This window comes from Malaya genurostris, chromosome 2 (assembly GCF_030247185.1).
Source record: "Malaya genurostris strain Urasoe2022 chromosome 2, Malgen_1.1, whole genome shotgun sequence".
Taxonomy (NCBI): domain Eukaryota; kingdom Metazoa; phylum Arthropoda; class Insecta; order Diptera; family Culicidae; genus Malaya; species Malaya genurostris.
The window spans coordinates 24,361,141-24,385,436 of record NC_080571.1 but is presented as its reverse complement, the minus strand read 5'-3'; the positions used below and the strand labels follow the sequence as shown (position 1 = coordinate 24,385,436).

The following is a 24,296-nucleotide window of genomic DNA, read 5'->3' as shown; positions in this document are numbered from 1 at the left end:
AGGATATGAATTTTAGATCTGGATTCTGAAAATAAATATTAGGTCTGAACACCGAACCTTGATTCAAAAACTTTCAGCAATTGAAAATTGCTAAAAATAACTTCAGTTCCTTACTTCTAGAACTAAATTTATGACCTGAGTTTTTGATCTAGATTCCGAGAATTTGCAGCTGAATTCAGAGCGTGCCGCAGATTTATATATTAGTTCTTTAATTTTAACAGTTATAACCATTTAACAAATTACGCAAAGCGGGTTTTTAGAACCACTAAAATATTTCCAAAGGATTTTGAAAAGTTTATTTCTACTAGTATCTAAATCTACAAAACTGTATTTGTTCCGTGTTATTTAATTGTATGGTAGAATATGTTTGCCGTTAATTAGTCGTACTGTAGTATAGATCCATCGTTAAAATTCTGGAAGCGAAGCAATGAAAGTTGAAAAATATACACAATATAATACGAATAATGATCTTTATCCAGAAGTGAGGAAGAAACATGTCAGTTTTATTCGTATTCACGTCCTCCAGTTATGTCTGTGACATTACCCATCCGCCTTTTTTGCTTTCAATTTTGATCTTTTAACCGTTAAAACGACCAAAACGATAGCAAATTAAGTAATCGATACATACGAACAGCACAACATCAAATTGAGTTTTCTTTTCAATCTCACACTCTACTCGGGTAGCAGGTTATAGAACTAAGAGATCTTTCGTTTGAATCTAAGTTTGTGAAAAATCCGTCCAGGCAACTTCGAGAAATGTAACTTCATGTTGCATGCACACATACACACACACACACACACACACACACACACACCTACAAACTGATATTCGGTAATCTTGAAAAACTGATTCTAATTCTCAGTGATTGCATAACTTTAATATATAAGAAGTAGGGATGGTACTCGGAAGGTAAAGTATCGATACCTAGGGTATCGGGATACCAACATTTTAGGTATCGATACATGGTATCAAAAGGCAATAAAGTATCGATATCTGTAAGTATCAATTGATACTTGAGCAGCAGCAGGTTTTTCCATAAATTTGTTGTGAAACTGGTATACGCATATTTCTTGCCACATAGATTGCACTTCGCCTTTAGTGACTTTTGGTCCACTTCAAAGAATTTCACATTTCACTTATTTTCTCAAAAAATTTCATATCATAACCTTTATGTCGATACACGGATACTACACTAAGAGCTAATTCCTATTGAACATTTAGGAGTTTCGTTGGTTTGTGCAAAAGCACATATTCTTTTTCTTCGGCTCGTCAGTGCTAATTTTGCGGTTTAAATTTATCTACTATTATTATTACCACGGGACCAGGGATGGACGGAACGGGAAGCACCAGGCTCGCGCATATATTGGTATGACGTGGACTAGCGCTCGTTGAAATTCGTACTCGGCAATCTCGCGTTGTCCCACAGGCGCACTAAGAGAGTGCAATGAGTGTGAAATATTGAAATGTTTGAATCCTCTGAGAGTATGGCCTTTTGTTGATGGTTTTCGCTCAGTTCACTTTCTTTCAGTGCAAGAAGCGATATTGTCGAGAACAAATTTCAACAACGGCTAGTCTAAGTCATACCAATCCATGCACGAGACTGGCGCTTCGTCAAATCCGAAAAAAAGGTCAATTGGGATGGGTTAGTCGATGCCTTTCACGCAGCCCACCTGGGTTCGATTCCCAACCCTGAACATAGTCTTAGAAAGTTTTTCTGGCCCGAAGAGGCAAATGACCTTAAAGTTAAAGCTTCTGTTATTGAAACAAAAAAAATTTACGTCGTAATGGGAATTGACTTTAATCCGTTGCGATACTATAAGTATCGAGACGAAAAGTATCGATACTAACAGTATCGCTCTGATGCTATATCGATACCAAAAATACTCGATTCTTGAAAAAAAGTATCGATACCTCAAAGTATCGACTCGGTATCGGACATCCCTAATAAGAAGGCAAACGGTTTGATCTCACTGCACAAAACGTCATGAAAAAGGATGCTGTAAACAGTCTTTTAAGTGCTGTTCACAGTTTTTCAAGTGCGTATTGAAAATCGTGTTTCACTTTGCTTCCAAACATCGCTTTGTCATGAACGTCCAAATTTCCGCTTACTGGGATGGAGAGGTAAAGTCACTTTACACGGAAAGACCGATATCAGCATTTTGGCGAAAAAATTAGTTGATTTTCTGATTTTAGTTAGTTATTTTTTGAGACAACTAAAAAAATCTTACTTTTGCTAATTTAGATTTTTTAATTTTAATTTCCTTGATAATAATAAAATATTTATTGAAATGGCTATTTTGTTAGTTGAATTCACCAATTGTCATTTCTTAGCTAAGGCACACTTCATATCCATTCAACTAATTTTTTAGTTGAATTAGAGAAATAAAACGTTGTATTCAACCAACATAAATGGTTGAATTGGTTTCTGCAATTTGCAGCTATATGGCGCTCTGTCGCCGAAATAACGCTAACACCGTAATGACTACTAGCCACTAGAAAATTTCAGTCGCGGTTGTCTTTTCTATATTGGCAGGTATAAATACGATGTTGTATTGGAGAAAAAGACATAAGCGAAACATAAACTTCTTTTTGAACATTTTTCTTCTAAATCGCTGTTTTCTTCATTCGACTTAGTGAAATTGACTCTCTCACTGAAAACTTTGAGCACTCGGAAAATAAAAACCGAATACAAGTAGTACATCGAACGGCGTGGCCCGGAAGGTTGGAAGATACAAAAAACATCATTTGACATGTACAATTAGACTGCAACTTTCGAAACTCAATTCACTGTTCCGCGTAAAAACATTATTACGCACAATCGCTTCAAATGTGCACAAATTCTGAATAAATACACTTTCCACTAACAGTTTACGTCATTTTTACATACCGGTTTAGAAATTTATATATGGATATATCGAAACACATGCGTAAAACATCTAAACAATTTGCAAGCAGTTTCTACAAGACTGTCCCTTTTAGCTTTTTAATGGATTGTTTTGTTTTGAGACTTCTCATGAATTTTGTGGCTAATAAACTGGTGATAGATAAATAGAAACAATTTTTCTGATTTTAAAAACAAAATTAGTTGTCAATGAGAATTTCGTGCTGGATTGAAATATTGCTGGTTTGTGTCCAGAATATTCGCCAACTAAACACATTCTCTAAAAATAAGAGTTTTTTTCAGCAAATAAATTCTCAATTTTAACTAATTTTATAGTTATTTTGGAAATTTTGTTGTTAAAATCAACTAATTCAAAAACAGTAATACGAATTAGGCGCAGAGCTAATTTCGGTCGTTCCGTGTAAGAATACATTTTGGGGCCTCCGATAAACAATGCTTCATATCTCGACACCAATCCATTTTAAAGAGTTCATGTGTTTGGCGTGTTTTCTTGTAATAATATGGTTTACACCTTCTCCGAAGAAATGAGTTCTCTATCACGCAATGCAGGTAAATTATAAATTTTGTCTTACTTCTAGGTGGATTAATGATAACTTTAATTATATCAAGAAAAGGGGACAACTCCAATCGAAAATTCTTCTGAAGGCATTTAGGCTCCAAAATCAACCTCAGAAGCCCAAACAGAAAACGCGTTTCTGTATAATTGGGACCACTGGGCACTGGTATAGGGGGAAAAGTCGCTTACACATCTCTATCTCCGTTAAACGAATTTGAACGAATTTTAACAATCTATGGCTTGTTAGATAGTTATTACCGTGCGGAATAAGTATAAAAACATATTCTGTTTTCAAGGTCAATTGTGACAGATATTGTAAAAAAAATTGAATACTTTGACATAAAACTTCGTTTAACTCAAAAAGTAAACATCCAATCTCAAAGCCATACGTCCGCGTCCAGGGCGACTGGTTTGATCAAAATCGGTCCAGTCATCTCTGAGATCTCGACATCTTTGTTGACAACACACACACACACGGACATTTGCTCAGTTCGTCGAGCTGAATCGATGGGTATATGACACTCGGAAAATGTTCCTAAAGTTTGAGCGAATTCTATACCTATTTTTTTATATTTATTAAAAAAGATAAAAACGGAACTCTCTGCAGTTTCTCTGAAATTGCTGGGTTGATTTTTAAACACTTAGACACAAATAAAAAATGCTTTTGACCTTTTGTTCGGATCTCACTTCCGGTTCCGGAACATTAGGGTGAGATGTGTTCGAAATTTTAAACCGTCATTAAGAGTGGAAATATAAAAAAAAAAAAACAAAGAATTCCCCATTGAGTGGTTAGCCTATGTCTGTGCTTAGGGCATATAACCGTTTCTACTGTTCTTTACGTTTCGTCTTTGACTGGTCAGTGCAGAGCAGTTAAAATTGAACTGCTCATTGCAAACCTAAACAGTTCAACGTCTGCTTAGCAGTACAATTTGAACTGCTCTGCACTGACGAGTCTAAGACGGAACTTAAAGAACAGTAAAGAATTCCTATTAACTTTCAATATTGAAAGTAAAGTTTTTTGAAGAATCCCTTAGTAATAATAATGAAAACCGGAGTTATATGAAAAAGGCTTTATATCACCATTAGGTGGATTAAAACAGGTTTTTATAATACTTGTAACTTTGAAAAATTACGGCTTTCGAGTGAGTTAACAGACAAAATCAAAGTGTGGTTCGAGACTCCCCACTTTCCCCTATATATATAGGATTAATTATGTCGTTTTCGTTTGATGCCAAACCTAGCCCAATTTTCACCCAAACTGCTGTCAAACCGTCTGTTTGAAAGTTTCGAACCTAGTTTCAACGTTGTTGAACTGAAAATCGAGTCAGTTCAAATCTCAAATTTGTATTTGTGTGATGAAACTACTCTGGGTCAGTTTCAGTTTTCTCAAGCGAAAACGACAAATTTAAAAAAAAAACGTCGCCTCTTACTCGAGTACACTTCCCTATTAGCAGAATAGTGATTTTCAAATCTAGTAGTCGGTTAAAGTCTTTTAAAAATTGTCTATAAACTCTTCGCAGTGAAATGAACCGACACGATTTCCTGTGCAGGCTAGATTGAAGTGATATTCTTGAAACACCTCCACCGACGCCCTCACTTTCCTCCGACTGACACACCGATCTCCGCTTTTTTACTTCACGTTTCAGATAAAGCTATCAAACATCAAACTATCTGTCACTGATGACTCGAAAACACGAACTACAGAGGCATTTCTATCCTTAGTTGCCTTCCAAAAGTTTTCGAGCGTATGCTGTTGGATATTATTTACCCGTCAGTAAAGCACATCCTCACAACCGATCAGCACGGCTTTGTCAAAAAACGATCAACTACTACGAATCTAATGAGCTACGTTTCTACTCTGATTGACAAGCTTGAAAAACGACAACAAGTTGATGCGGTGTATTTTGATTTTTCTAAAGCTTTCGATTGTGTTCCTCATGTACTCGCTGTTGAAAAATTGAGACGAAATGGATTCCCTGACTGGATAACAAACTGGATTCTTTCGTATCTTACAGATCGTAGTGCTTCAGTTCGAGTCGGAACTGTACATTCTGATCCTTTCGATATTACATCAGGTGTTCCACAAGGGAGTCATCTCGGACCACTTCTGTTTGTGCTGTTTGTGAATGATCTTTGCAATGAACTGTCGTCGTTTAAAGTAATGTATGCCGATGATTTAAAAATTTACCGAATCATCACAAGCCTTGTAGATTGTTGTGCGCTACAAATGGACATTGAATGTGTCATAGATTGGTGTAATAGAAACGGCATGAGTGTTAATGTTAATAAATGTAATACCATAACATTTTCACGAGTTCAGTCTCCAATTTTATTTGAATACTCAATGATGGCGAATCCAGTCAAAAGAGTTTCTTCGGTAAAAGATTTAGGCGTAGTTCTCGACCGTAAGTTACGCTTCACCGAACAGCTTTCGATGGTTATTGCTAAAGCTTTTGCCGTCCTGGGACTTATCAAACGCAACACTAAAGACTTTAACGACGTTTATTGTCTCAAGGCTGTTTACATTGCTCTAGTGCGCAGTATTCTAGAATACGGAGTTGTAATCTGGGCTCCATACCACAACGTTCACATCGACCGGATCGAACGAGTGCAGAAATGTTTTGTCCGATTCGCGCTTCTAAGACTTCCTTGGCTTAATCGGCTTCAGCTACCACGTTACGAAGATCGCTGTGTTCTCATCAACTTACCCACGCTGCAAAACCGGCGGATATTTCATCAACGACTTTTCGTTTTTGATTTGCTTAATAATAACATCGACTGCCCCACACTTCTGGCAAGGATTCATATCAATGTTCCGGGAAGATCTTTGCGAAGAATGGACTTCATACGACGATCAGCTCATCGCACACAGTATGGACAAAATAATCCAATGGATGTTTGCTGTAATCAATTCAATAGAGTTTATCATCTGTTTGATTTTACTATGAACAAAGACACATTTAAATCGAAAATATTGTTAAGTTAATGTTTTTAGACTAGATAGATAATAATAAGTCTGTGCGATAGTTTTTACTCTAATCGAAGACAAATAAATTTAAATTTAAAAACATGCTATTTCAGCAATCAAATTACCTGATCCATGACATCAATGGATTAAAGAAGAGATCACATCGGGGGTCTACAAATATATGTAAAAAAACAAGCCGAATAATCCCACTATCGACATTTCGAGCGTGTGTCAGATGTGTCAAATTTCCCATGATTGCTGGTTTGGAATCGGACAGTTCTTTTTTTTTTGTTCACTTCCCGGTCCTCCCTCCGACCTCACCGGCCATCAGATATTCCAATCAACTGCCGGGTCTCCGTTTTTCATCATCATCATGAGCACATAATCTGCACCTACACGGCAACAACAACAACAGCAACAACAAAAAAACATGCCGACAAACGAGAAAACAGAGGCACCTGACTCCGCAATAAAAATAATCCGGACTAGTTTGATAGTCCAGTCTCGTTTGTGCAAATGTTGTTATTTTACCCCATCGAGAGATAGAATGAAAGAAAGAAAGAAAAAAAACCCATCAACAACAAGCGCCAAAGTGGAATAGCTATAATACAACAGACTGCTGCATCATAAACACCGAGGTCCCGTTTGATATTCCGACGAGAGCGCACCGAAAATGTCCGTTTGATAGCGAATTGATTGCTGATTGCATACCTAATTGGGCCTCGTTTGAAATCGGATATTCGGATTCGATAAACAGGGATTTTCTGTACCGGAAAGTAAGCTCTGCGCTACTGGCCGCCGAGGGTCATCTCATCCGGCGTTGGTCGGCTGGGAAATTCTGGCGTAAACTGAATTAATAAACAGTACTTGGCCATCCTCAATCATTCATTCATTCATTCGTTCATTGCCCATCCGAGACTGAATAAGGCTCGGTTGAAAAAATTAAAAATTACCATAGAAATTGGAGTGTGCATTATGAAGTTCAGATCATTATAATTATGATTTTTCGAGAGCCCGCAAACCCGCGAGTTCGATGTTATGGAGTGTCACCACTTAAGCTAAGGCCCTAACGACGTCAAATCGTCCAACCGAGCGAAAAACAAACTCTGTCAGGTGATTTGAAACTGAAATTGATCGTTTTGTTTCTGCTTGTCCTCCACGCGGGAAAGACGACAAACACTGGATCCCGTGATCCGAGGAAAGTTCGGTCAACCGTCCCGAAGCCGATGGCATTTCAATTTTCTTTCAACCGTCACCTTCTGCGCAGAAATAATGGAATAGAATGAAACACAATGCGATTTAATACCATATTCATTTGTTTTTATTTAATTTGTTTGGTCTGATCCCGTAGAAAAGCACGAGAAGACACTGGCAGGAAAAATAATTACACTTTTATCTGTCTGTCGGCGTCTTGGTCGGGACTCCCCCGGCAACCCAAGGACAGCAGCTTGTAAGCCGGTGATTGATCGTTCACCTGGGGGATCGGGAAAGAAGGGAGGTGCACGAGGTGCTGGTGGTTGGAACATCGCGCAAGTGATTCTTTGTTTGCTCTTGGGGAGGGGTTCCAAGTCGTGTTTGTTTGGGAGGCGATGGTCGTGTGTCAAATGGGATCGATAAATTTTCCCTTGGGGATGTTTTTTTTTTGTTTCACCCACTGTCTGACGGAAATTGATTGCTTATTAGCTAGAGCAAGCGGAAAATTGTTTGAGTTTTCCGCGAATTCCGGCGTTTGTGGGTGCAGATATTTCCAACACGATTGGTGTTTTAATCTGGGTACGGTGATCCTTGGACTAGGGCGTCGTGGTGGACACATTAATGAGAGTTTTCGCTTTACTCTCGGAAATGTTTTACGTGCCTTTCAGAACGTGGGAATTAAAGAATGTTTCATTGAAAAAATAATATAAAATAGCAACATATATAACTAGCGAAAACAACGAACAAAAACAATGACGATAATTATAAATAATAACATTACTTCCTTTCAATATCTCAATATTTAGAAACACATCATAGAACAAACTTATAAGATATGAGCAGAAAAGTTTCGAATGGTATAACATCCTAAATTTAAACCATTTGATCATCATTGAATCGATAAAGTATTTAAATTTCCTTTCGTGATCTATTTGCATAATTTATTTGATGATTTTCGCAAGCTTACCATATAGTTGTCATGTATTTTTTTCAAAATGGCTCTGAATATTTTTCATGTGTGTTTACGATTTTTCGATTTCTTTTTTATGACGTTCATTTCTTTCTTTCGATTGCTTGTGTTGTTTTCGTATGTCACATTTGTTTCTTTATTTGTAACATTTGTACATTTTTTATTTCCTCTATTTTTTTCATCTCTATCATTTGCATCCTTTTTCTCTTTGTGTCGGTTTTCTTCACACCATTTCTTGTTTATTTATTTGTATTAATTATTATAGTTATATGTTTTCTTCGTTTTGTTTATCCCATTCAACTTCCTAGCTTGTTTATTTATTCGTATCATTCCTTTAATGTGATTTTTATCTTCTCTTCTAGTAAAACTTTTTCATATCGTTCGATTTTATCAATTCTTCCGTTTTGTTTGTTTTTAATATTTCTATATTCTTCTATATTTCTCGTTTCGATTGTTGTTTTGTTTCGTTCATGTATTAAAATTGTTTCGTTTATTTTATTTCTTTCACATATTAAAACACTTCTATTACTTCTCTTATTTTTCCATACTGTTTTTTATATATCGTTTATTTAGTCTCGGCTTTAACTGCAGAAAGTCGTCAAACGGGGAAGTTTATACTGGTTCTTATATTGTTTTTTATTGCTTCCATTCATTTATTACGAAAATTTCCGTCCTTTCTTCGATTGGCATTAGTTCCTTCCTTTCATTTTTCCTATTGCTTGGAATTTTCTTCTAGTTCATCGGTTTTATTTACAAGTTTCCTTCGTTTCATCATTTTTTCTTCGATTTTTAGAATCTCTTCCATGTTGTTTGATGTTCTATCTTCATATTATATAGATTCCTTAAAATTTACTTGTTTTTGCATTTTTGTCATTCTCATATAGAAACGTTTTGCAATCACTATAAAAAACGACTTTTGAACCGAGGCCCGGACATTCGACTCATTTCGTCGAGCACGTAAAATGGCTGTGTGTGAATTAGTGTGTATGTAACGTTTTTTTTCACTAATTTTTTCGGAGATGGCTTAACCGATTTTAACAAACTTAGATACAAATGAAAGCTCTTTAGATCCCATACTAAATTCATGAATTTTGTTTGGATCCGACTTCCGGTTCCGAAGTTATGGGGTAAAATATGCGAAAAAATGAAAATATGTGTACTAACTTTTCTCAAGGATGGCGCCACCGAATTCCGAACCGAAATAAAATGTTTGCTTTAATAGCAAAAAGCTCATAACTTCTTACTAGTATCATTGAAGAAGAATATAATTAACATCCGAAATACGTAGCTGTGTAATTACATCTGTTATACTTCGTATTTTGACGTATGTAATATTAATGGAATTCAATGGCATTTTGAATTGATACTTTCACTTATCTATCTTTTCATTCCTTTAATTCAATTTTTTTAACCTTATTATTTTTTTACTGTTATTAGTATTCTTCACATCATTTCTTATTTTTTAATGCTCATTAGTCCTTATTTTTTTTTTCGTTTCCTTCATCACATTCAATTTGTTGTTACTTTTATTTTTTCTGTTTTTCACGTCGTTTTTTTTTTTTTGTTCTTTTATTCTAGTTTCATTCACTTTCTCCATTTCATTAATTTTACTATTCGATTTGTTTTGTTTTTAAAGCTGCATTTTTTAAACTATCATTTTTATTTTCTTCAGTTCTTTATTTTTACCTATTTTTTAAATTGTTTACATTATTTCTCTTGTTATTTTCATTACTCTTTGCCTCTGCAAATTTTTACGGTTTCCTTCATTTTTATAATTCATTTTACTTCAATTCTTGCATTTATTACCCCAAGGAGTTTTGATGCCTCAGGCGTACGAATACTTTTCTTTACGTTTCGTCTTAGACTCGTCAGTGCAGAGCAGTTCAAATTGAACTTAGCAGAAAATAACGTTTTCGCTCGGAACGTCAGCAAAAGCATGGCACTTCGATGCCAATTAAAAAGTATTTTGCAAATAACATTAACTTTACGTCTGCTTAGCGGATCAAGTTGAACTGTTTTAGTTTGCACTGAACAGTTCAATTCGAACTGCTCTACACTGACGAGTCTAAGACGAAACGTAAAGAAAAGTAAAAATGTACTCTAAGCAAAAACTTAGGTTAACGCCTAAATGTAAATGAATAATTATTTCTACGTTTCGTCTTCGAGTCACCGGTGCATTAGTAGTGATATCTTTCCTATCTTTTAATTCATCTAATTTAATTTTTTTTTTCATCCCTACAATTTGCATCCTTTTTCTCCTTGTATCTGTTTTCTTCACACCATTTCTTGTTTATTTATTTGTGTTCATTGTTATATTTATATGTTTTTTTCATTCGCTCATCCCATTTAACTTCCTAATTTGATTGATTTAATGTGACATTTGCTTGGTTACTTTTATTTCTTTCTGTTTTTCACATCGTTTTCTTTTCTGTTGTTGCTTTCATTCTGATTTTATTCACCTTCTCCATTTCATTATTTTCTCATCTAAACAAAGTTTTTCGATTGGTTTCGTTTCTTTTTTTGCTGCAGCTGCATTATTTTTCAATTTTTGTATTTATTTCCTTCAGTTCTTTATTTTTTCAAACCTATTCGTTTGATATTATTTCTGTTGTTACTCTCATTCCTCCTTGCCGTTTCGCTCATTGATAAATTAAATTTTTACGGTTTCTTTAATATTTGTAACTCTTTTTTTTAATTATCTCAATTCTTTCATTTATTTCATCTAGAAGTTCTGATGCCTCATAAGTAACCGTGAGTGACATGTTCTATAGTGATATTGCTTTTCTAATCTTCATGTTCTTCATTACTTTCGTATCCTTTGTTTTTGTTATTCCGTATATCCTGTCTCTTTTTTCTTTTCTTGCCATTTTTCTAATTATTCATATTTCTGTTACTTCTCACATTTTGCCATTTTTATTTATTTTGCTGGAAAACCCGACTTTCGAACATAGCCTCGGAGACCCATAGTGTTATACACCGATTGACTCAGCTCGACGAGATCGGACTGTGTGTGTATGTATTTGTGTGCATGCATCTTTTTAAAAATTTCAAAAAAAATACATCAAAATGACACTAAATCTCGACGTTTCGTGCATTTGACATAAAACCAAAATGGGGTTCAAAAATGAGTCTAAATTAGTGTCAGAAATTATCCTTAAAAAGACAAAATATATTTTAATGAGGTTGTTTTGATGAAAGAGAAAGGCATTAGAACACTACTAGGAGGATAAAGAATATTTTTTCTATATCTTTTATTTAGCTTTTACTGCAGAAAATTGTTGACCGGGAGAGTTCATATTGTTTTTTATTGCTTCCATTCATTTGTTGGTACAATTTAATTCCCGTCCGTCATTTCTTTAATTGATTGATTGGCATTATTTCCTTCATTTCATTTTCCAATTTCTTTAGGTTTTCTTCTAGTTCATTTGTTTTATTTACAAGTTTCCTTCATTTCGTTATTTTTCTCAGATTGTTTAAATTTCTTTCATGTTCTTTTATGATTTATCTTCAAACTTCTTATATTAAACTCATTCTTTCGTTTGCTAAATTTTTTGCATTTTCTTTCAATAGTTCACTTTATGCCATTCTCTATGTTTTATGTTCTAAACAAAGTTTTTCGATTTGTTCCGTTTCTTTTTTTGATACAGATACTTTTTTTAATTTTTTAAACCTATGTTTTTATTCGTTTGATATTATTTCTGTTGTTACTCTCATTCCTCTTTGCCATTTCGCTCAATAATGAATAAAAATTTTACGGTTTCTTTCATATTTGAAGTTCTTTTTCCTCAATGCTTTAGCAGTTTTGATGTCTCATGGGTAACTGATTTGTGTAAAGCGTAAATGAATTATCAATTCTACGTTTCTTCTTCCAATCATCGGTGCATTAGTAGTGACATGTTTTGTAATGATATTGCTTTTCTTATCTTTACTTTTTCATTTCTTCCGTATCCTTTGGTTTTGTTATTTTTTATATTTTTTCCTCATCTCTTTTTTTATTTCTTGAAGTTAATCTAATTATTTATTTTTCTGTTACTTCTCAAATTTTGCGATTTTGTCGTTTCCTTATTTGCGTTCATATTCTTTTTCTTTCATATTGTCTTTCTATTTTTCTCCTTCAACTTAGTTTTCACTTTTTGCAGTTCTTCATTTCTATGATTTCTCTCATTTATTTAGGTGATCTCAATACTGCTTTTTCGTGTGTTTTGTTTCATTTTTTTTTCATTTCATTGGTTTCTCTCTTTCCCTTTCATGTCTTTCTATTCCATTTTCGTTTCATTCATTTCTTCCAATTATTTCATTTCTCTCTTAACGGTTTCATTTTATCATTACTTCCGTTTTTTTTTCATTTGTATCATTTGTTCAATTCTTTAATTTCTCTCGTATCTTCGATTCATTCATTTCTGTCGATTTTTCAACAACTCTTTTTTATCTCTGATTATATCTCTTTCTTGTATTTCCATCATTCATTTTCTGCATGTCTTCCGGCTATTCGCCTCTATGATTTCGATCATGTAGATAAACTAGTCATCCGTTGTCTTTTGAATTCGTTCCTTTAATTTAGTTAAATTATTTCAGATCTCTGCGTATAATTCTTTCTTACATTTCTACCATTTTTTTCTCTTTCGTATAAATTAATACGTTTCTTCTTTTATATTTTAAATCTTTCAATCCTTCTTTTCAACCACTTCCATTTTTTTCTCTCTTAATGCAATCATTTCCTTTATTTCATTCCTTTCGTTCATATCCTTTTTATTATTTTTTTTTGAATTTCTTTTGTTTATTGGATTTCTATTAATTCCTTCGTCGTTTTTCAATTTCTATCGTTTGGTTTCGTTTATTTTATAACTTTTATCTAACTCCAAGCTTTCTTATTTCCCGTTTCAATTTCGTTTATTTCTTACATTTTTTTTATTTCTTCAATGTCTTGAACATCTTTGATTTCTTTAATTTTATTAATGTCTTTAAATTCTTTAATACCTTTAATTTCGTTAATTTTTTTAAATTTCTTTTTTTTTCAATTTCTTTTATTTCTTTAATTTCTTTAATTTCTTTAATTTCTTTAATTTCTTTAATTTCTTTAATATCTTTAATTTCTTTAATTTCTTTAATTTCTTTAATATCTTTAATGTTTTTTATTTCTTTATATTCATTTTTTAATTCTTTTATATCTCTAATTTTTTCAATATCTTTAAAATATCTTTTATTTCTCTAATTTCTTGTATTTCTCTAATTTCTTTAATTTCTTCAATTTTTTTAATTTCTTTAATTTCTTTAATTTCTCTAATTTCATTAATTTCATTAATTTCTTTAATTTCTTTAATTTCTTTAATTTCTTTAATTTCTTTAATTTCTTTAATTTCTTTAATTTCTTTAATTTCTTTAATTTCTTTAATTTCTTTAATTTCTTTAATTTCTTTAATTTCTTTAATTTCTTCAATTTCTTTAATTTCTTTAATTTCTTTAGTTTCTCTAATTTCTTTAATTTTCTAATATCTTAAATTTCTTTAATTTATTAAATTTCTTCATATTCACATTGTTTAAATTTCTTTTGTTTCTTAAATTTCTTCAATTTGTCTCATATTTTTAATTCCTAATCTCTATAATATTTTTCATACCCTTAATTTTTTTTATTCTCGTTTTTTCTCATTTTCAATTTATTCAATTTCTTTAATTTTTTTCATTTCTTTATTTTTTTAAAAATATCTTTAATATTTCTAATATCTTCAATTTTCTGATTTCTTTAATTTCTTTGATTTGTTGAATTCCTTTAATATGTTAAAATTCTTTAATTTTTTCAATATATTTTATTTCTTCAATTTCTGTAATATTTTGTTTTAATATCTTGAATTTCCATAAGTTCTTCATTTCTGTAGTTTCTTCATTTTCTTTAAATTTTCATTATTTTCCACTTCTTCATTAACTTCATTTTTTTTCACTTACTTCATTCCTTTCATTTTCGTCCTTTTCATTTGTTTCACGGGCAGAGATAAAAGGTGAAATTTCGAATGTTTTCAGACAGGGTTTTAAGGAGTCTGTGAACTCTGGGAAAAAGATAGCGAACTGATGCACGAAGTTGGTCTGCGTTATCTTTAAATGTTTGTACATGTCTTACTAATCAATGTATGCAAAAAATACGTCTACATTTCTTACTAATATTGTCTGCAAATCGTAACTGCCATACATCAAATTTTACTTAATTAATTTATTTAATTTTATTGCATATTTATTGCAAAAGGCCATTTTTCTATTTTTAGTTTTCATTCCGATCCTTAATTTTGCTTTCATGTATTTAAATTTCTCATCTTTTTATGTTATTGTATTGCACTCATTTTCTTTCTTTCGTTCCACGTATTATTTCTATATTTTATTTCACTGCATAAACTTATTATTAATTGTTTATTTATTTACAGGTTTATTATTCATACATTGTGTACCTTTTTTTAATTTCCTTCATGTCTGTACCTCTACCGAATTTTCTTTCCATCTTATGTTTTATTGGTTATGTTATTTTTTGTCTTTCCCGTGCCTATTTTGATTATTTTTTTGTTGTTTCTGTCATTTTGTTAAGGTTGCAGTATTAATTTTCTTCATTGAATTCAATTTATTTATTTCATATATTTTCTAATTTTTTTCCTTGAATATTTCGTTCTTTTCTTTTCTCTTCTTTCATTTCCAAAACGAAGTCTTGGCATTAAATTCCATTTGTAGAATTTGGTCTTTCTATTTCAACAAACTCCGCAGCCGATTCTTGCAGAATCATTGCATGACTAGTACTTTGATCCTACTGATCCTACCGCTAACATTTCTTCCTGTTTCATTTCTATCGTTTAGATTGGTTCGTTTTTCATTTCTTTCATTTCTTTCTTCTTCCTTGAATTTTTGTTCTACATTTTGTCTGCAGTTATCGTTTTCTTAGTTTTCGTTGGTTTTCTCCTTTCTTTTCTATATTTCATTTCTTTAATGTTTCCTTTGTTTCGTGTTTTTTTTTCTGTAGTGCTTCAGCTAGAGTTTCATTTATTACAATAATTTCTTCTGGTTCATTTCGTTTTTCGTTGTATTTATTTCTTTCTTCTTCATTTCTTACATACATTTCGTTCATTTGGTTTTTCGATATTGCTTTCATGTAGACTTTTTTTTAAACTTTTTTACCGGTATTTTAGATTTCTGTTTCGTTTCGTTTCGTTTTGTTTCTGAAATGCCAAAAAGTGACCTGAACTTTTTTTCCTTTTTATTTTTGATAATGTCATTTATTCCGGTAGCGGTTTTATTTAATTTTTCGTTTTATGGATTTTGTTTGATTTTGTAACCCTGCTTCGGATGTATAGGTTGCAAAAAGTTTTATTTCTCTTCGTTCCTTTCGTTTTAGTTATTGCATTTGCTCGATTTTCTTCACTCATCTTATTTGAACGATTTTTCTCGAATACTAAATGGTCCTTCTTTGTTAAATTTGTTCAGGTAATTTTTATATTTTATTTTTACGATGTGATATTTGGTATGATATTTAAGAGGGAAACATACGAGTCTAGCAGGATGGTTTAGTAATTAGTTTCTCTATTCATTTAGAGGTTTTGGTACTTTAAGGGAAGCATTTTATGTTGATCGGCTAATGCCACATCGTGTTAGAAAAATTCTGTAGCTTTTCACTCCTTGCGAAATCTGTTTCCAGAAGCTAGCTTCTTCCAACGAAAAAAAGTAACTGTCTAATGTTCAGACGTAAACAAGTTTTTCGAAGTCACCGCCTGCTATGAAGCGGTAAAAGAACTCCTTTCGTATTTCTAACCAAGCGATAGATGGAACGACCAACAAGACATAAAAACAAGCTTCCCGTATTTTTCCTTTTCTTTTTGCATATCACTAGCGCTAACCAACCGACCGGTATCGAACCGAACAATACCCGGACAGCTAAAAACCATTCAACCGCAGGAAAGCAATTTATGTTATCCCTGAATTTATGTTACCCTCCATAGCGGTGAGAATAAAAACGTGAAGAGCGCTATCACACATGGCCTTCTACGATAACCAGAAACGGTTCAAGTTCAATTTGAGGTTTCCTTCTCGGAACGTCATTAAACCGATAGCATCCGAATACATAAACAGTTTACGGGTATGGAAGGGACTTTGGCCGTTCTGTTTGGCTCATGTCTGATTCAACTAACAGCAGTCCAGAACCGGACAAGAAAACATCAATTAGTGCTTGCCATTCTGACAGTAAGTATAGGTAGTCCAAAAACAACTCAGTGAATGAAGTGTCATAACACCCCGGCACAACCCGTCGGCCCAACTTGATGAAAATGAGATTTTCCCGTCGACTTCTGACCCGATGACGACGACGAGTGGTCGTGACTTTCCGTGAACTACGCATCACTCATTTGTCCTGAATCTAAATTGACCACCTCTTTTTTTTTGTTGTTACCCGTAGATGAAACGTGCCGCTCGGACGAGTTTACCTGTGCCAACGGACGGTGCATTCAGAAACGGTGGCAGTGCGATCGGGATGACGACTGCGGTGATAACAGCGACGAAAAAGGATGCCAGGCGGCGACCTGCGATCCGTTGAAACAATTTGCCTGCTCGGAAAACTACTGCATCACGGCCAAGTGGCGCTGCGACGGCGAACCGGACTGCCCGGATGGATCGGACGAACGGGTGAGTGTGACTGTATTTCGGGTAGGGTATGGCAGTCACGTGACTGTTGTCACTCGAAATTAGTTTGGTTCCGCGTGAGGTTTGTTAATTTTTTACTGCTGAATTTAACGGGGTGATTCCAAAAGTTTTCTAAATTTGCTTCTATTGTTCTCCAATAATTGTTTTTTGTCATATCCCAACGGATAACAAAAAATGGAAATGCGACACCAAAAACGAAAAGTATTTTTTCTGACGCAAGATTCGAACCTGCAACTTTCTTCAGACCATGCACATGTTCTTCACAGTTTGAGCTACCCTGGAATGTTACGGAACACTGAAAGCAAGTATGTGAAGTTTTTATTGGGTCGCGCTTTTCGTTATTCAACCTATTCAAAATTGTTACAAAACTCTAAACTGTTACAAAATCATATCAAACAAAAAAATCCAAATTGTTTCGAAATCGTTTGAAAACTGTTTCAGAATTGTCTCGAATATATTTCAAAACTATCATAATATTGATTCAAACTTGTCTCAGAATTGCAGTAATTTTTTCTTTTATTTCTGTTTCAAATAGTCTTGAAATTGTTTCAGAACTTGTTCAATATTGTTTCTCAATAATTTCAAAATTGTTCTTTCACACTTAGTCGATACCTTTCACGCAGTCCACCTGGGTTCGATCCCCAACCTCGCACATAGGGTCAGAAAGCTTTTCTGTGCCGAGGTGGCGTATGACAGTGAGTTTAAAACCTCTACAATTGAAACAAAAAAAAAAGAAACGCAAAAATACGCACACGAGGTACCAAAAACCCCTGAATGTCTCCAGTTGTTGGTGGTTTAGAAAAATTCAACAGTCTCAAAGTGTTTCAAAATTGTATCCAGATTGTCTAGCAAAAGTCTCATGTTGCACACTTGTACCGAAAATGTCCCTAAATTATTTGAAAGTTGTATAAATTTTCTTATAATAAAGACTGTCCCAGAAAGTATGAACGCACTTTGATTTCGTTGTAAATAATTCACAAGTGTTAGATATTCAAATTTTATTCGATACACAGATAATATTAGGCTACAACAACAGAATATTATTCTCAACATTTGCTACTTAGCCATTGTAGACTAGCTGGCGCACCTTCTTGCGAACGTTCCTCATTAAATTCCGTACAGACTTCTTGGCGACAAGTTTTGACACTTTTTTCCAATCTTTTTCGAACTGTTGAATGGTTTCGGCTGCCGAGACATGTTTCCTAAGATGTGTCTTCGTTAATGCCCAAAATTCCTCAATTGGTCGATGTTGTGGGCATTTTGGTGGTTTCATGTCTTTTGGAACGAAAGTGACATTTTTGGTAGTATACCATTCTACCGTTGATTTCAAGTAGTGGCAAGAAGCAAGATCTGGCCAGAAGACAACAGGATCCTTGTGGCTTCGAATCATGGGTAGAAGTCGTTTTTGTAAACATTGCTTGATATATATTTCGCTGTTCATTGAAGCAGTGGTGGTGAAGGTTTTCGAAATCTTACCGCAGATACAAATTGCTTGCCAGACCATAGCTTTCTTACTAAATTTTTCGACTTCAATCGATGTCTCGGACTGGTTTAACACTTGCCCTTCTCGCACCGTATAATATTGTGGTTATATATTGGTTTCGTCGTCCATGATTATGCAATTCAAATTTCCAGCAAGAATCGTATTGTACAGCTTTCGAACTCTCGGCCTGATCGATGCTTCTTGTTTCGGACTACGTTTTGATTGTTTCTGCTTCTTATAGGTTCGAAGATTCAAACGTTCTTTAGCACGAAGAACATTTGACTTCGAAGTGCCCACTTTTTGGCCACATCCCGAACTGAAACCTCCTTCTTTTGCTCGAACGCCTTCAGTATACGTTTATCCAACTGAGAGTTAGTAGGACCTTTTTTTCGACCCGTTTTCGGTTTATCCTCAAAGGTGTTATCCTCACCGAACTTCCTGATTGCATTTCGCACGGCTTTTTCACTTACTCCTTCCAATTTTGCTATCTTTCTCAGTGAAGGTCCGCGTTCTGTGCACTTTGTACACAATTTTTCGACGTTGTTCTGCTGAAAGTCCACGCATTTCGAAACAAACCAATGAAAACGAATAAACAACTGCACAAGTGGTTAGAGAAGAGTCAGTCTTTAACTTTAAGAACTGGTCTTAAATTGTTCCCAGAATTGATTCAAAATTCATTCATTGGTTTCCATTTTCCGAAGATTTCTTTCAAAATTGTTTCAACATTGTTACAAAGCTGTTTCAAGATTTTTTTCTGAAATTGCCTTTAAGGTTTTTCATTTATTTTAAATTTTCTCTAAACGGTCTTCAAATTGTTTTCGAAAGGTCTCCAAATAGTTTTAGAACTGTTTCATCAAAATATCATTTCAAATTTCTAAATTATTTCTACATGCTTTCCAGAGTCAGAGTTGTGTTGAAATTACTTCGGCACTCTCTGAAAATAATCTGAAATTTATACCAGAAATGTTGGACATTTTGTTGAATTGTCTCCAAACTTTCTAAAAGTGTTTCAACAAAGTTTTCGAAACGTAGGTTTAAAAAATCTTCATTTTTTTCCAAACTGTTTTTTCTGTTAAACTGTTTCAAAATTGTTTCAATATTAAATTTGAAAGCAAAACCTGCTTCAGAATTATGACTGTTCCAAAACTGCTTCGAAATTTTCTAAAAATTGTTTCAAAATAGTCTTAGAATAGTTTCACAATTGTTCCAGAACCATCTAAAATTTCATTTTTTACGTTTCGCTTTCAGCTCAACTGTGCGTCAGAAGTTTATGTTGAACTGCTAACGTCACCTAACGGTTCATCATAAACCGCTGAGCAGACGCAAAGTTAATGCTATTTACATATACACTTATCACACCGAAGTTCTATGTCTTTACTGATGTGCCGAAAGAAACGAAACTAAGTAACGACGTTACTGCCGTCAACAGATAGTAGTACACAAGACTATTTCCATTTTTTACGATTCCGTGTGTACTTAGCACAAATCCGGTACCCACGCGGTACCAAACCCCTAAATATCTAAAATTTGTTCCAAAATTGTCTCGAATTCAATTGAAAGTTCTTCCAGCATTGTATCGAAAATATTTCAAAACTACTAGGACATTGATTTAAAATTGTCTCAGAATTGTTCCAAATTTATTCTGCACTGTCTGAAAAAGTAGTAAATTTTTTTAAATCATGTTTCAAATTCTTTTTTCAGAATTATCATCAAATTGTTCCAAAATTGTTTTTGTACAGTTTCAAATTCTTTTCAATTTATCACACTATGTTGGAAACCAGCCTCAATATTTTCAAATTGTCTCAATCCTTAATTTTTTTTAAAATGGTCCAAAACAGTTTTAAAATAGTAAAGAAATTACAATTGTTCAAAAATTATTTCGAAATCATTTGAAAACTGTCCAAAATTGTCTCGAAATCTTTAGATAAAATGCCCGAAAATTGACTCCAAACTGTCTCAAAATTGTTCCAAATTTTATCAGGAAACTATCTAAAACTGATCTTAACTATTTCCGATTTGTCTTTCAATTGTTTGCAGAATGTTCTAAATTTATTGTACATTATTCCTCTATGTTTCGAACAAGTCTCAAAACTTATTGAAACAATGTCAATAGTGATTTATTATTTTAGTTGTAAATCCGCCATAACTAAGTTCAGTTTTTCAATGACTGAGCGGAAACATATATTGGAGAAGTCAAATGAATGAAAAACTAACAGAAAAGATGATTTTTTTTGGAAAAAGATACACTCAGAGACAGGACTCGAACCTGCGTTCGTATGAATCTTGTTTTAGTCACTCTAAAACGCCAGACTTAGTTATGGCGGCTTTACGTCAAACAACTAAAATAATAAATCGTTAAAACCAATTGCGGTTTGGTTTTCCGTAACAATCTGCTTTTGGTAGGAAAGCAATCAATACAACCTTCATAAGGGTCTATCGCTGACGATGTCCAGCCAGCGACTGACACAATTAAAGAAGGTGACAAGCGATTATAAATACACTCTCCTACTCAATGCTTGATCGGAGAAATGCCCTATTGATTCCCTACAACTTCTTCCTGGACGCCATTTTTGTACGATGAACGGTTTCTGAATTACAACGAGACCCGTAAACTGTTTTAGCTGTAACTTCTTAATTTTTCAAAAGGCACGGATGGGATAGCCATCAATCTGTAGGTTTTAATAACAACTTTAAAATAAAAATTATCAAAAAAAATTAAAACCCTGATTTTTTTTAATTTAACTTTTTCGGATTATTTTGTAATTATTGAGAAAAAAAATCAATGATGACAATGGTTCCGGAGATATGATTGTATAAGTGACGTAACCGACAAAACACGTTGTTTTTTACCGCTCTAATGTATATAAGAGTGCCAATATTTCGGGATCACCTCTAATTTCGTAAAGCGCTATTGTTCAAAAGTTTAAGCATCTCGAAAAAAGTCCTCATGCAAAATTTGAGCTGAATCGGACGTGGGTAAGGGGTGCTGCCCAGCGGTTAAAGTTTGAAAGCTTTCGATCTTGAAATTTCCGAAATCGAAAATTTTTTAATGCAAAAATCTTAAAATTGCAAGAAGCATCGAGATTTAGTGTTATCTCAAAAAATTTTTCCTAGATGACACTAAATCTCGCCGTTTCATGCAATTCTAAGACTTTTGGCATCAAAATTCTAACACTTTTGGCATCAAAATCAAAGGCCAATTCGACTCAAGAATAATTTTCGAAAAAGGCGTGTGTTTTTTGTATTCACTTTTTTCAAATCATGTTAACACGGAAACTGTACATTGTACCAAAAAAGGTGTCCATGCACTCTAAAAAAATATACACCGTTTAAAAGTTGAATACTTTTTCAAGAATTAGAAAACCAACCGAAAAACTAAAATTTAAAATGTTTGGCCTGCTTCGATTCAATTGAGACTTTACTAACCGAAGCCGTTTTCCTGTGTTGTGTTCACTGCAGGGCTGCACCAATCCAACACCGCCCACGGTGAATCCGTGTCTTTCGCTGGAATATCAATGTAACGATCGGATAACGTGCATCCACAAGAGCTGGATTTGTGACGGCGAGAAGGACTGTCCCCAGGGAGATGACGAAATGCCACCGATCTGTCAGAACGTGACCTGCCGGGCGGATCAGTTCCAGTGCAAAAAGGACAAAACCTGCATCAACGGACGTTTCCATTGCAACGGAAAACCGGACTGTTCCGATGGAAGCGATGAGTTGGAGTGTGGTGAGTGGCGATTTTTTTCTAGGTTATGGTGGTGTAAAATAATCGTTTTTTTTTGTGATGATTTGTTTCAGTTGATCGACCGGTAGTTAAATGTGATCCGAAAACCGAGTTCGACTGCGGTGGTGGAATGTGTATTCCCCTGTCGAAGGTGTGCGATAAGAAGGGAGACTGTCCGGAATTCCAGGATGAACCGACCGACAAGTGCGGTAAAAACGAATGCCTGCAGAACAACGGTGGATGTTCGCACTTGTGTGTGGATACACCGGCCGGATACTACTGCGATTGTAAGCCTGGGTATGTTTTGAATCATTTTGAAATGACGTGGACTGATCGACTAATAAACAAAAAAAACCCTCAGGTTCAAACTGGTAAATAACCGTACCTGCGAAGACATCGACGAATGTCAGGAGGCCGGATCGTGCTCTCAGATGTGTACCAACGAGATCGGAACGTTCAAGTGCGAGTGTATGGCCGGTTACCTACGAGATCCCCGGGATCACACCAAATGTAAGGCAACCGAGGGACACGCGTCGCTGTTGTTTGCTAGACGACACGACATTCGGAAAATTTCACTCGATCACCGCGAGATGACGTCGATCGTGAACGATACCAAGTCGGCTACGGCACTGGATTTCGTATTCCGCACGGGGATGATCTACTGGAGCGATGTATCCGAGCAGCGGGTTTACAAGTAAGTTTCGATGCTAGTGGTTATGACACTGCAGAGAAGTTATTCGATGTTCTTTCATCGTGCAGGGCTCCCATCGACGAAGGTTCCGACAAAACGGTGGTGGTGAAAGATCAAACCGTTACTTCGGACGGACTGGCCGTGGATTGGATCTACAATCACATCTACTTTACCGACATCAAAAAGTCAACTATCGAACTGACAAACTTCGATGGCAACATGGGAAAGATTTTGGTCAAGGACGATCTGGAAATTCCGCGAGCGATCGCGTTGGATCCAATCGATGGGTAATTTTTGGCTGGGTTTAATTTTTGTGATTGATGAATTGAAAGCCTTTTGTTTTTTTTTGCGCAGATGGATGTATTGGACTGATTGGGGAACCAGCCCTCGAATCGAACGTGCTGGCATGGATGGAACTCACCGTCAGGTTATCGTGAACTACGAAGTCAAATGGCCCAACGGAATTACACTGGATCTGGTTCGGAAACGTGTCTATTGGGTTAGTATGACACCAGGACTAAGGACCGATAGGTGATGATAATAATCGATTTCCTTATGACGCAGGTTGATGCCAAGTTGAATGTTATTTCGTCATGCAATTACGATGGAACACAGCGCACGGTTGTTCTCTATTCGGCGGATTATCTGCGACACCCGTTCTCGATCACGACCTTCGAAGATTATGTGTACTGGACGGATTGGGACAAAGAATCGGTATTCAAGGCTAACAAATTCAACGGAAAAGATATTGAACCCGTAACGGCCATGCACATGGTAAGGCAAACCGTTTGCCGTTTGACATTTTCGATCACCAAAACCCCTCAATTATTCAATACTATTCCAAAAAACAGCTGCAGCACCCGATGACCATTCACGTGTATCATCCGTACCGTCAACCGGACGGAACTAACCACTGTCAGGCGGTAAACGGGCACTGTTCACATCTCTGTTTGCCGGCACCGCAAATCAACAGTCGAAGTCCGAAAATATCATGTGCGTGCCCTACCGGTCTGAAGCTAATGGACGATGGACTCATGTGTGTGGAAGACGGTAAGTGCCCCACCCGAAACGTTTTGTTTGGTTTTTGACATGACACCAAATAAACCGGTGTCATACCCCTCGTCGTCGTCGTCGTCGTCG

The 24,296-nt window shown here is 34.9% G+C and overlaps 1 protein-coding gene across 8 annotated transcripts in view; it reads left to right on the top strand.

The window, feature by feature from the left end:
• Positions 1-24,296, top strand: part of LOC131428380 (low-density lipoprotein receptor) — a 916,545-nt gene that overhangs the window by 828,500 nt on the left and 63,749 nt on the right. For all 8 annotated transcript variants that reach the window (XR_009229368.1, XM_058592297.1, XM_058592293.1 and 5 more), the window contains 8 exons: positions 17,011-17,237; positions 22,198-22,468; positions 22,540-22,762; positions 22,827-23,159; positions 23,225-23,443; positions 23,511-23,655; positions 23,721-23,930; positions 24,008-24,206. Coding sequence is in view for 7 of the 8 variants with exons in the window: in XM_058592297.1 (XP_058448280.1) it covers positions 17,011-17,237; positions 22,198-22,468; positions 22,540-22,762; positions 22,827-23,159; positions 23,225-23,443; positions 23,511-23,655; positions 23,721-23,930; positions 24,008-24,206 (1,827 nt within the window). In the remaining variant the exon portion in view is untranslated. The remainder of the gene's footprint in view (positions 1-17,010; positions 17,238-22,197; positions 22,469-22,539; positions 22,763-22,826; positions 23,160-23,224; positions 23,444-23,510; positions 23,656-23,720; positions 23,931-24,007; positions 24,207-24,296) is intronic.